The sequence below is a fragment of the Erythrolamprus reginae genome, chromosome 5, assembly GCF_031021105.1.
Source record: "Erythrolamprus reginae isolate rEryReg1 chromosome 5, rEryReg1.hap1, whole genome shotgun sequence".
NCBI classification, from domain to species: domain Eukaryota; kingdom Metazoa; phylum Chordata; class Lepidosauria; order Squamata; family Dipsadidae; genus Erythrolamprus; species Erythrolamprus reginae.
Window position 1 is genome coordinate 61638109 of NC_091954.1, and position 13321 is coordinate 61651429.

The 13321-nt window shown below is 44.0% G+C and overlaps 1 protein-coding gene across 1 annotated transcript in view; it reads right to left on the reverse strand.

The window, feature by feature from the left end:
* The window catches only part of LOC139167804 (VPS10 domain-containing receptor SorCS3-like), a 624967-nt gene that overhangs the window by 90581 nt on the left and 521065 nt on the right, over positions 1-13321 (reverse strand). The window contains exons 12-14 of the mRNA XM_070752751.1: positions 3677-3753; positions 3481-3572; positions 141-248 (exon numbers count right to left, since the gene is read on the reverse strand). Coding sequence (XP_070608852.1) covers positions 141-248; positions 3481-3572; positions 3677-3753 — 277 coding nt within the window. The remainder of the gene's footprint in view (positions 1-140; positions 249-3480; positions 3573-3676; positions 3754-13321) is intronic.

Sequence of the window (13321 nt, forward strand, 5' to 3'; positions counted from 1 at the left end):
GATATACTAGCATAATATTTCAGACTTTAAAGAGCAACCCAGAGATCCCCTGGAACAAACCTGACATTCTGTTTGATGGATGGCCTAAATGGCTCATCTCTACTGTCTCACAAGGCATCTTGTTTAAGTCTTCAACTTACGTCATTATCTGAGTTTCTATGCCTGGCTCCACCAGGGACCCATCCACGAAGAGCGGTGCTGATGTGAATCCATATTTATTCCAGGTCCTTCCTTCATTGAAACTGACCCTGAGATTGAAAGAGATTAAACACATGAAAATGTTTCACTGCAGCCATTTCTAAGGTAATTAAATGTCTTTGGATGATGAGAGAGAGAGAAAGAGAATATAGTTGGATTTATAAATAGTCATCAATCTTCACAATCTTCCATATTATTAATAGTCTGATTCAACATGCTTTGAAGTGATAATACAGCCCAATTATTAAAGTAAGTAAGTGACAGCTGTGTTTGAGTAAAATGATTGCTCTAATTAGAGGAAAATGGAAGATCACATAAAATAACCTGCACAGTGAATTATTGTCTTTCCTTCTGGAGTAAGTTTCCTCATTCAGTTCTGATGGTATTTATAAAATTCAACTATACTTCTTTTTAGAGTGACTATGAAAAATTATTGTGGAAGAAATGAATGACAAAGAGGAATCTCATAGATTTAACTATATTGTGATGCTGTTTATACACTGTTACCATTTCATTGTGAAAGTTTCTACAGTAGTAACCAGCAAATTAAAAGAAAATGCAGCTTTGATCTAATACACAGTTCTTTTAAGAAGTTGGAAAAATATTTCCACTGAATAAAAGATGCTGTTGACACTGTTCTTTATGAAATCTGATCCGCACTTCATGAACTAATCTACACACTGAAACTTAATCTTTTACACTTCAAAAATATCCTGATGCAACTCTTTGTTTAAAATGCATTTCAGAATAACCAACTTGAGGAAAATAGGCATAGTAAATGTGCATTTTAAGAAAAAATATTTTTAAATTGTGATTTAAAAGTTCTGTATAGCAGTTTTTTCTCTTAACTTGGTCCTTTAATATCCAAATAAACAGAAGTGACTGACTACTGCAAAATAAAATAAAAAATCAACCAGCAAAATCAACTTTTGAAACTCTGGGTATAACAAATTACTGCCTAGTATAATTATTCAAATTAAAGCAATCTTGACAGATGTTTATCTTGAATTGTCCACCAAACAAGGCTCACCATTATATAGGTGATTATTCTCAATATTGCATTGATCTATAAAGAAAGTGTTTTTTTCTAACATTCAATCTGCCTTCCTATAAATTAAATTATTTTATGTTATGCTCTCCAGAACACTGGTGTGTTGAGCTTGTTTGATAGATCTTTTTTTTTTACCTCATGATGCAGACTAAATTTCATCTGTAGCTAACTGTAGCTATTTTAATTTAATTTTGTTGTACAAGGTGCAATGACAATAAAGTAAACTAACCTGTTCAGTAAGTTAAATAAAAGGTGTCAGCCACAATCCCATTCATCAACCACTACATAGCAATAATCCAATTCAATTCTATTAGGCCATGGAAAGTTATACAAACAATCCATTTGAAAATCCAAAATGCCTAATGTAGGAGACTATGATAACAAGACAAACTTAATGAGCTTCCCACATTCCCATCTCCAGCAATGTCTGGCTGCATGATGATGAAAAATACTCCATTTTTCCCAAAGTCTTGCAAGTAAGAAGGAAACTTTGATTTTTATCAGTTTTGCTGATAATTATGTTCTATTGTTAAAATTGTATGAATCTTTCAAAGGACAGGCTATAATTCGAGTAAATAGTCAAATGCACAAGCAGGATTATTTTGAAAGTTGGATGAGAATGCGTTTTTTATATTTTGATTTAATATGTAGGTGGATTTCTATGCTTCTCACTGTTTTCCACATTCCCTTGGTTCAGAAAAGCTGTTCATAAAAACTGTGATATATAATAGAATGAAAGAATAAGATAACCTTAAGCAAGTAATCATCATTTGTCCTTCTGCTAGTCTCCCTTTCTTGTAATCAGATGCTGGCATTTAAATAAAACATCTGCGAAGGTTTGTATTAAAAGACAGATTTCCTGAGCAAAAATATGACAAACCTGTTGTGGATACACACACATACAGTATATGTTTTATATCTATTATTCCATTTGTCATAAAAAGAGTTGTTATGAAATAAAATGGATTGAAAGGTTTCCCTGTCCAATCATTTTTGAGTATAGGGTATGGTACTCTTAGCCAAGGGAGCCAGCATTGTCCAAAGACATTATATGTGATCATGCAGCCAGCATGACTATATACCAAGGCACACAGAATGCTGCTACCTTCTACCAAAGTAATACCTATTTTTCTACTTGCATTTGCATGCTTTTGAACTGCTAGGCAAATAGGAGCTGAGGCAATAAAAGGAGCTCACCCTGTCTTGCAGCACTCTGGTCTCAAACTTGAGCTTTCAGCTTTCCAGCTAACAAGTTCAGAAATCTTTAACTCCTGAGCCATCACGCCCCCTTACTGCAAAGCAGGGTATTTTGTTATAATTCTGCTGCTTTTCTAAATCTATTAAGACATCCCAGTATAATCTAATGATTATATGTGTACTGCTATGATAACATTTGAGCATTTGAAAATGGGATTGCTTGCCATTTTGCTTTCTGGTAGTTTATAAATTTTTACAGGTGTCTTTAACAGACCTTTGAGATATATCAGGCTAAAAAAATAAATATACTAATATCAATACCACCTTTTAATAGGCTTGTAGTAGTGACAAAATCTTGTCAGTCTAAATGTGCCTATCCTGTACCTGTCTTTATCTATAAGGGGGTCAAGATAATTTGGGAGGATCAAGTCTACAATGTTTTGTCAAATTACATTTCTGCTTTGTATTTGCTTGCCATTTTACTTTCTGGAAATTTATAATTTTTTGCAGATGTCTTTATCAGACCTTTGAGATATATCATCCTAGGAAAATAAATGCACTAATATTAATATCACCTTTTAATATGGTTGTATGAATCTTATCAGTATGGTTGTCAGAATCTTATCAGTCTAAATGTGCCTACCCTGTAACTGTCTTTATCTATAAAGGGGTCAAGATAATTTAGGAGGATCAAGTCTACAATGTTTTGTCAAATTACATTTCTGCTTTGGACTGATATTTCATTTAACTGAACCCTGTAGCTCTTCCTCCTATTCCACAAGGTTACTCCCACAGCCCCTTACACTTTTCTAGTTTATTTGCTATTTTAAGCTCTTTGTAACCTCTGGAGGTTCAGCAAAAGAAAAGAAGAATCCATCCAAAAGAAACATAGATGCCTCTGAAAAACATACTGAATTATATTTTTTAATTATTACTATCAGCAGCAAACAATATTCAAGTGATTGCTTTTGGATAAGCCAGCAGGAGGATTCTTTATTCTGCAAAGAGCATAGTAGAAGTGAAAAGAAACTCACCACAGATGTCGAATAGGCATTGATGTGTGTTTCATGGCCACAAGTGCTCCACCCCAGTCAAGGAACCATACATTGTATTCTTCTTCAAAGATCTGCAAATAAGAAAGGCATAGCATGAACTGTGCATTCCTTCCAAGAAATGTGAAATAAATATATTACAGAAAAACATGTTTATTGAGCCTGATGAAAGAATTACCTGTCTCCAGGAATTTCCAGCATCTGAAGAAACAAACATGCCAATCTCAGTGTATGACAATTCTGTACCCACATTGCCTGAAATGCAAGAAGATATATAAAAATAAGCTCCTATCTGGCTTGAGAACAATGACATATTACTGCCAACCTGCCTTCCATTGAGGGCCTGTATATTGCACAAGTCAAAAAGAGGACGGTGAAAATATTTGTTGATCCCTCACATCTTGGATAAAAACTGTTTCAACTCAAAATAACGCTATAGAGCACTACACACCAAGACAATTAGACACAAGAACATTTTTTCCCAAACACCACTCTACTAAACAAATAATTCCCTCCCCACTGTCAAACTATTCACTAAGGCTGCATTACTGTTATTATTAATCTTCTCATCGGTCCTATTACCCATCCCCTCCCACTTATAATTTGTCCTTACAATTTATGTTAATATTTATTGTTTTCTGATTGCTTATTTGTATCCTATGACAATCACTAAGTGTTGTGTCTCATGATTCTTGACAAATGTATCTTTTCTTTTATGTACACTGAGAGTATATGCACCGAAAATAAATTCCTTGCACGTCCAATCACACTTGGCGAATAAAGAATTCTATTCTGCTCTGTTCTGTTCTGCTCTAGTCTATTTTTCACTAGCAAAAAATTTTAAAATTGTATTTAAAATTTGTGTTAATTTGGATAATTTGCAAAACCAGGATGGGATAAATAAAAAAGAATGAATATAAATGTAAAGCTAGCTAACTGAAATACAGTGGTACCTCTACTTAAGAACTTAATTTGTTCCTTGACCAGGTTCTTAAGTAGAAAAGTTTGTAAGTAGAAGCATTTTTCCCATAGGAATCAATGTAAAAGCAAATAATGTATGCAAACCCATTAGGAAAGAAATAAAAGCTCAGAATTTGGGTGGGAGGAGGAGGAGGAAGAAGAGGAGGAGGACAGTCGCTGCCCAGAGCAAAGGTAGCGATTCTTTTCTCTGGGCCCTGGCAGAGGTTTATTTCCTCTCCAAGCGCCCAGAGAAAGGAAAATGCTTTGTTTGCTCTGGACTGCCAAAACCTCCTTAAGCACCACTGAAAGGCTCCTCTGGCAGCCCAGAAAAGCCAAAGATGGCAGGATTAAAGGAGAAATGGCAACAAACTGACCGGGCCTTCATACCTCTCTCAAATTTCCTGGGAAATTTTTCCAGGCTCGGGTTCTTAAGTAGAAAATGGTTCTTAAGAAGAGGCAAAAAAATCTTGAACACCCAGTTCTTATCTAGAAAAGTTCTTAAGTAGAGGCGTTCTTAAGTAGAGGTACCACTGTACTTGTCTCATAAATCTATGTGTATACTTCAAGAGTTTGTTTGCAATAGGGTTATGCTAGTCTTCAAAGGGCTTCATTATTTTTTGGAATAAGGCATACCTTCGAAATTTTGACTTAATTTCTCCTTTAAACAGATCAATTGTGTCTTTTATTTACATATTCCTCTTCCATCAAGGATGAAATATGGAGCATACTCAAATCTAAGTGGCCCTAACACCTGCAGAACTTCAATCTGATTGAATCAGAGACAATTTACAGAAGTTATCTTGTAGTTACAAGATAACTGCAGACCAATTTCACTATGCTGCATCCCATGCAAAGTCATGGAATCAATTTATAAATAAATTACTCTCCATCTAGAAACTAATAATTTGCTCTCTAACAAACAATTTGGTTTCAGAAAAAAACTATCCTGGAACCTGCAGGTCCTCCACTGCAAAAATATATGGACAACTCATCTAGATCAAGGGAAATCAATAGATGCAATTTATATCGACTTCTGCAAAGCCTTTGATTCAGTGGTCCACGACAAACTACTCCTAAAACTCAACTCCTATGGCATCTCAGGATCCCTCCATAGCTGAATTACAGCATTCCTGTCAAACAGACAACAAGTGGTCAAAATAGGAAGCACCATATCCACCCCCATCCCAGTTAAAAGCTATGTTCCCCAAGGTAGTGTACTGGGACCAATGCTCTTCATTCTCTACATCAATGACCTTTGCAATTACATCACAAGCAACAGTGTCCTCTTCGCCGATGATGTAAAACTCTTCAACACCACCGATAACACAACTACTCTCCAAAAAGACCTGAACTCTGTTTCTGAGTGGTCTAACACATGGCAACTCCAAATCTCAACTAGCAAATGCTCTGTCCTAAACATTGGGAAGAAGAATCTGAACTCCAAATACGAACTGAATAATCAAATTATCACAGATAATCCCCACTCGGTTAAAGACCTCAGTATACTAATAACAAAAGATTTAAGTACCAAAGCCCACTGCAACAGCATAGCCAAGAAGGTTTCAAGAGTTGTAAACCTAATCCTATGTAGCTTCTGCTCTGGCAATCTCACACTACTCAGTTTAAATAAAGTTTCCTAAATTACATATCTGATGGGAAAATCAACTTTGGAAATTATTATTTCACCATAAGAAAATATGGCTAAATGAAAACTAGCTTCTTCTGTTTTGTTTTATATTAACAATGAAAGGAAAATAAAGTCAGCTCCTAACTTTTATCACTTCTGCACAGGCAAAATAAATACACACTAATGAAAATGTTAATTGAACGTCTGACATTTAATGTTGGAAAATGAACGATGAAAGCCCAGATGTAGCTTGATGCATTCCTACTTGTCAGTAAAAAGTACAGCCTACCAACTTGCAAAGATACATAATATTGCAAAAAAATAAATTATAAAATTTAAGGGTAATGACTGATACAAAAAGTCATATGAAATTTAGTTTCTTGATAGAAACTATTAAATTGCATCATTTTTTAATTTTTTAATTTTATTTATTTTATTTTGTTTTGTTTGTTTGTCAAACATGTACAAGACAGCAATTATATGTATAAACATAAACATATACAAAGTAAGTACAGATAAATGAGGATAGTAAAACAGGAACGGTAGGCACAATAATGTGTGCATGTACGCCCCTCACTAACCTCTTAGGAATTGGGTGAGGCTGACAGTTGATCATCTAAGATTAAAATTTTTGGGGGGTTGGGGATGAAACTACAGAGTCAAGTAGTGCATTTCAGGCATTGATCACTCTTGCTGAAGTCGTATTTTCAGCAATCGAGTTTGAAGCGGTTTACATTAAGTTTATATCTATTGTATGCTTGTGTATTGTTGTGTTTGAAGCTTAAGTAGTCATTGACAGGTAGGACATTATTGTAGATAATTTTATGAACTATGCTGAAGCTAGCATAGTTCTAAATTGTCTAAGCCCAAAATTTGAAGTCTGGTGGAATAAGGTATTTTGTTGCTGAAGAACGGAGGACTCTTCTTGTAAAATATTTCTAGACTCTCTCAATTGTATTAATGTCTGATACACAGACTGGGTTCCAAACATGTGAACTGTATTCGAGAATTGGTCTAGCAAATGTTTTGTATGCTTTGGTTATCAGTGTGATGTTGCCAGAGAAGGTTAACAACTCTCAGTGCCCTTTTCGCAATGTTGTTACAGTGGGCTCTGGCACTTAGATCATTAGATATGAGTACTCCAAGGTCTTTGACAGAGTGAGGGTCATCAACAAATTCATGTCCTCCAAGCTTTTATTTTATGTTCTGATTCTTTTTGCCAATGTGTAAGACAGAGCATTTGTTGATTGAGATTTGATATTTCCAATTGTTTGACCATTCTGATACACAGTCATTGTAAAAAGAAAAAGAAAAAGTAAAAAGTAAAAACTAAAATAGTTTATTTTATTGAATAAACTTCAAGAATTGTTACGTGTAAAATTTCAGCAGAGTTTATTATAGGGACTATTGGAGGCTTCTGGATGTACTAGAAAGTCAAGAAAATCTGGAATTTGTTGTGGTTCAGCCTGGGACCCCTCCGGGAATGGCTGACTTGCTGTCGGCTGCCAGCTCAGAGGGAGAGGCTGAGGACCAGGAGGTGCAGACTGACGAGGAAGCGGAATCCCAGGCTGAAGAAGAAGGACAGCCAGAGTTCCACCAGGGGGAGCTCTCCCCAGCAAGCAGCCTGGATTCCCTGGGGGAAGATGCTCATGACATCATAGATATGCGACAAAGGAGAGCTAATCAGAGACGAACTCAATTGGCTAGGTATTTCCAGCATTAGAGGTCACAGCTGGGTTTGGGTGTGGTGCTCTTGGGAAAGGATAAAAGGCGGCCCCACCCTTCCTGGCTTGTGGAGTTTTATCTTGGAGATTCGTGAGACCTGTCTGTGAACTTTGGTGGCTACAATCCTGGTTTGTGCCTTGGACTATTGAAACCTTGGGGGGGTGTGCCAGCAAGAAGCTTGTGGAATTGACTGGACATCAGGACCCTGTTGTAACGTATTGTAACCTGTCTGCTGTGAAGACAGGTTTTCCTTTGTGCTTATTTTTTCCTGCTATAAAATACTTTTGGATTTTACCAGAGTGTCTGGCTGTTTTTTCAGTGGGTGTGGAGGTCTGGGAAAACCCAGACAGAACAGAATAAAACTCCACCAACCACCAGACACCTGGTGCTCATTTTGGAGGGGTGGTTTGGTTGTTTTGTTCCTTGCTCTTTGCTGCTGGTTCCTGGTTGGACATCTTTTGTTTTTCGGCTTCCTGTTTTTGCCTGTCACCATGGATGTTTCTGCAGCTGACATGCAGGCTGTCTTTGCAGAGTTGCGAGGGGACATTGCTCACTTGACCCAGACAGTCTTGTTATTACAACGTCAAGTGGAGGTTTTGTCCCAGGCGGCCCCACCCCAGGCGGCACCTGTGGTACCACCTCCAGCACCTTTGCCCAGAAGGAAATGTTTTGTGGCGATGCCGGAAAAGTTCTGGGGGGACCGGCGGCTGTTTTCTGCGTTCCAGAGCCAGGTGCAGCTTTTTATCAATGCGCAGATGATGCACTTCCCAGGGGATGACCACAAGGTGGCGTTTCTGTGCAGTTTATTGGCTGGCCCTGCAGCGTCGTGGGTGGCACCTTACCTGGCCCGGGATGATCCGCTACTCCAGGACTACAATGCTTTCTGTGACTTGCTGCGTCACCAATTTGCGGACCCGGTGCAGGAACAAACGGCCACGCGGGCGCTGAAGCAATTACGCCAGGGTTCACGCCCCCTGGTGGACTATATGGCTGACTTTAGGTCTCTGGCCGGGCAAGTCCAGTGGAATGAGGCTGCCCTGATTGAGGCCTTTCAGGATGGACTATCCGACACGATGTTGGACGCATTAGTGCATGAGGTGATGCCCGGCACGTTGGACGGTTTGGAGCGGCATTGCTTGGCAATAGAGGCCAGGCTGTTGGCCAGGGAAGTCCGTCGAGCGGGACGGTCCAACCCCCGTGCGTCAGGCGTCCCGCCGACACCTGTTTCGCGGCGGGGGTTGTCAACCGTAAGCACCCCGGCTCCGGTCCCTGCGCCCCGACGTTTTTCACCAGCGCTGCCTCCACGCTTGATGGATCGTGTTGCTGCCGGGGAGCCGATGGACGTAAGTTACGCCCGACCCCGACAGACCCCGGAGGAACGAGGGCGTCGGCGGGCAGCTGGGTTGTGCTTCTATTGTGGGGCCCCGGGACATTTTGCTGTCGTTTGTCCCCACAAGAGGCGGAGCACCGTGGCTGCCGTCGTTCCTGTACCCTACAGCCCTCCCGTGCTTCCCATGGCGTCCCCTGTGCAGTTACAGGAGACAACCCCTGGTGTCCCCGTTCCTGCCCTGAACTCTCCGATGGCGGGGCCTTCGTCTGGATGTCCTCCGTCGCCGGAACGATCGGGAAACGAGGGGGGCCCGGCTTGGTGGCAACACTAGGTCGGGCGGGGATCCCACTTTCGTCTGACTCCACGACTCCCGAATTCGGACCGTTTCGACACCTGACGCTTGCGGTGACCTTGCATATCGCGCAATGGACTCGGACTTACCCCGCGTTGGCCCTCGTGGATTCGGGGGCGACGACGAACTTCTTAGACGAAGCCTTTGCCCAACGTCATTCCTTGCCCCTTTGTCCTGTTACCCCGCCATTAACTGTGGAGACTATCGATGGGCGGGTTTTGTTGGCTGGTCCCATCCGTTTCCAGACCCTGCCGGTGCGGATGTGCATCGGAACTCATGAGGAGGCCCTACAGTTTTATGTTACCAAGGGGCTTCATTTTCCCCTCGTGTTGGGGTTGTCATGGCTGCGTGCACATGACCCACAGGTGGTGTGGTCTCAGAACTTGGTCACCTTCTCCAGTTTGCAGTGCGTGGACCATCACCGACATGTGTGCGCAGCCCACGGCCCAGTAGTTCCCGCGATTCAATTACCCCGTTGCCTCGAGGAATTCGCCGATGTGTTCAACGAAAAGGAGGCGGATCGGCTACCACCACATCGGACGTATGACTGTGCCATTGACCTGCTCCCTGACGCCAAGCTCCCGGCTGGTCGTTTGTACTCCATGTCCGAGCCGGAGCTTGTGGCTCTCAAGGAGTTTGTGGAAAAGAATCTGGCCAAGGGATTTATTCGGCCATCCAAGTCCCCTTTGTCTGCCCCTGTTTTGTTCGTGAAAAAGAAAACAGGCGATCTTCGCCTCTGCTGTGACTATCGCCGCCTTAACGCCATCACAGTGCGGAATAGGTACCCCTTGCCCTTGATCCCTGAACTCATGGACCGGTTGCGGACGGCAACGGTATTCACCAAAATCGATTTGCGCAGTGCGTATAATTTGGTCCGGATGCGGGCCGGGGATGAGTGGAAGACAGCGTTTGGCACGCGTTACGGCCACTTTGAATATACAGTGATGCCATTTGGCCTCACCAACGCCCCGGCCGTGTTTCAACATCTGATGAACGACGTGTTCCGGGACATGTTGGACCATTTTGTGGTGATTTACCTTGATGACATTTTAGTGTATTCCCCGAACCATGCCTTGCATTTGACCCATTTGCGCCGGGTCCTGCTCCGGTTGCGGGAGCAGCAGTTGTATGCCAAGCTGGAGAAGTGCCAATTCTTCCAGACTACCGTCAAATTCCTGGGGCACATTTTATCTCCAGGTGGCATTTCCATGGACCCGAGCAAAGTGGCCGCACTTCAGTCTTGGCAACCTCCACGATGGGTGAAAGACGTACAACGTCTTTTGGGGTTTGCAAACTACTATCGGGCTTTTGTTCCGGGGTATGCCACGTTAACCACGCCCTTGACTCGGTTGTTACAAAAACAAGTCCCATTTGGTTGGGGGGAGGCGGAACAGCGGGCTTTTGATGCCCTGAAAGCGGCGTTCATGGCGGAACCGCTTCTGCGCCATCCTGATCCCGCTCAGCCGTTTGTGTTAGAAACCGACGCTTCAGATGTAGCGGTTGGCGCAGTGCTTCTCCAAGCCCATCGGCCCGGTGACATGTTGTTTCCGTGTGCCTACTTCTCCCGGAAGCTGTCTCCCTCGGAAAGGAACTATACTATTTGGGAGAAGGAACTTTTAGCGGTGAAGGCCGCCTTTGAGCATTGGCGGCACTACCTGGAGGGGGCCCGTCATCAAATCGAGGTATGGACGGATCACTGGAACCTTGAGTATTTGCAGACGGCCCGGAAATTAAACCAGAGACAGATCCGCTGGTCTTTCTTTTTCGCGCGGTTCAATTTCCGCATCAGGTACACTCCCAGTGCCCAGAACCCTCGAGCAGACGCCTTGTCGCGCAAGCCGGAATACACGCACCCGAAGGAGCCGGCTCCTCTGCAGACAGTTGTACCCCCGGCAGCTTTGGCTGCCACTCAGGACCCAGTGGACTTGCGTCGCCGTTTACGGGAGGCGCAGCGGGAGGATGGGTTTGTAGCGCAGAGAGTGCGGGAGTTAACACCCAATTCCCCATGGACGTTTCAAGACGGTCTGCTTCGGTACCGGGGGCAGCTGTATGTTCCCGCCGGCCCAGTGAGAGGGTTGATTATGACCCAGTGTCATGACTGTCCAGTGGCGGGGCATTTTGGTCTGTTTAAAACATTGGAGCTAGTCTCTCGGACATTCTGGTGGCCACGCCTCCAAGATGATGTGCGTTCCTATGTGGCCACCTGTGTCCAGTGTCGTACGGCCAAAGGGGTGACTGGAGCCCCACCGGGATTACTGCAACCTTTGCCCACGCCTGAGAGACCCTGGGGTGCCGTGTCCATTGACTTTGTCACTCATTTGCCTTCCTCTGCTCGCTTCACGGTAGTCATGGTGGTGATGGACATGCTCACCAAGATGGTGCATTTTGTCCCTTGCACTAGGGTGCCCACTGCCCAACTCACGGCTCAAATGTTTATTAGTCACGTGTTTCGGTTACATGGGCTGCCGGATCGAGTGGTCTCTTATAGAGGCACACAATTCACAGCCCGGTTTTGGCGGGAATTGATGTCGGCCCTGAATGTGTCCGTGTGCCTCGCCTCGACGCAGCACCCCCAGACCGATGGCGGTACAGAAAAAGTGATCGGGATACTGGAACAATACCTGCGGTGTGTAGTGGCGGATCGCCAGACGGATTGGTCCCGGTTTATCCCTGTAGCGGAGTTCGCTTTCAACAATTCCCGTCACTCATCGACCCGGCTCACGCCCTTTTTCGCAAATTATGGATTTCACCCTCGCTTCTTTCCCTTGACCCTCCTAGATTCCCCGGTGCATGCTGCTGAGGACTTTCTCTCAGAGCTGCAGGCGGTTCACGAGATGGTGAAGAGATACCTGAATAAAGCCAAGGAGGACTACAAGAGGGTGGCTGATCGCTCCAGACGGGATGTGCCCCCCTTGGTGGTGGGGGATCAGGTGTGGTTGTCCACGAAATATGTAGCCTCTGAATTACCCCGGCACAAACTAGATCCCCGGTTCCTGGGTCCTTTTCCCGTTGAGCGGGTGATTAATCCGGTGGCTTACCGGCTCACCCTGCCGGACAACTTGCGGGTTCACCCTGTGTTTCACCGTTCGCTGCTAGTCCCTGTCCCTCCCGATTGTCCGCTCCGTCCCAATGTTCCCGTGTTTCCTGCCCCGTGTGTTCGTGATCACCTCCCTGAAGCTATGGTACATGACGTTGTGGATTCCCGTTGGGTGGATGGGTGTTTCCAGTACAAGGTGCAATGGGTAGAGGGGGATCCGGATGATTGCTCCTGGGTGGAAGCGGCGTTGTTGGACGCTCCCGATCTTCTTCGGGCTTTTCACGCTCAGTTCCCTCAGAAACCGCGTCCTCTCCGCTGGCAGGTGGGGAGGGGCCTTCCGCGGGGGGATGGTGTTGTGGTTCAGCCTGGGACCCCTCCGGGAATGGCTGACTTGCTGTCGGCTGCCAGCTCAGAGGGAGAGGCTGAGGACTAGGAGGTGCAGACTGACGAGGAAGCGGAATCCCAGGCTGAAGAAGAAGGACAGCCAGAGTTCCACCAGGGGGAGCTCTCCCCAGCAAGCAGCCTGGATTCCCTGGGGGAAGATGCTCATGACATCATAGATATGCGACAAAGGAGAGCTAATCAGAGACGAACTCAATTGGCTAGGTATTTCCAGCATTAGAGGTCACAGCTGGGTTTGGGTGTGGTGCTCTTGGGAAAGGATAAAAGGCGGCCCCACCCTTCCTGGCTTGTGGAGTTTTATCTTGGAGATTCGTGAGACCTGTCTGTGAACTTTGGTGGCTACAATCCTGGTTTGTGCCTTGGACTATTGAAACCTTGGGGGGGGGGGGT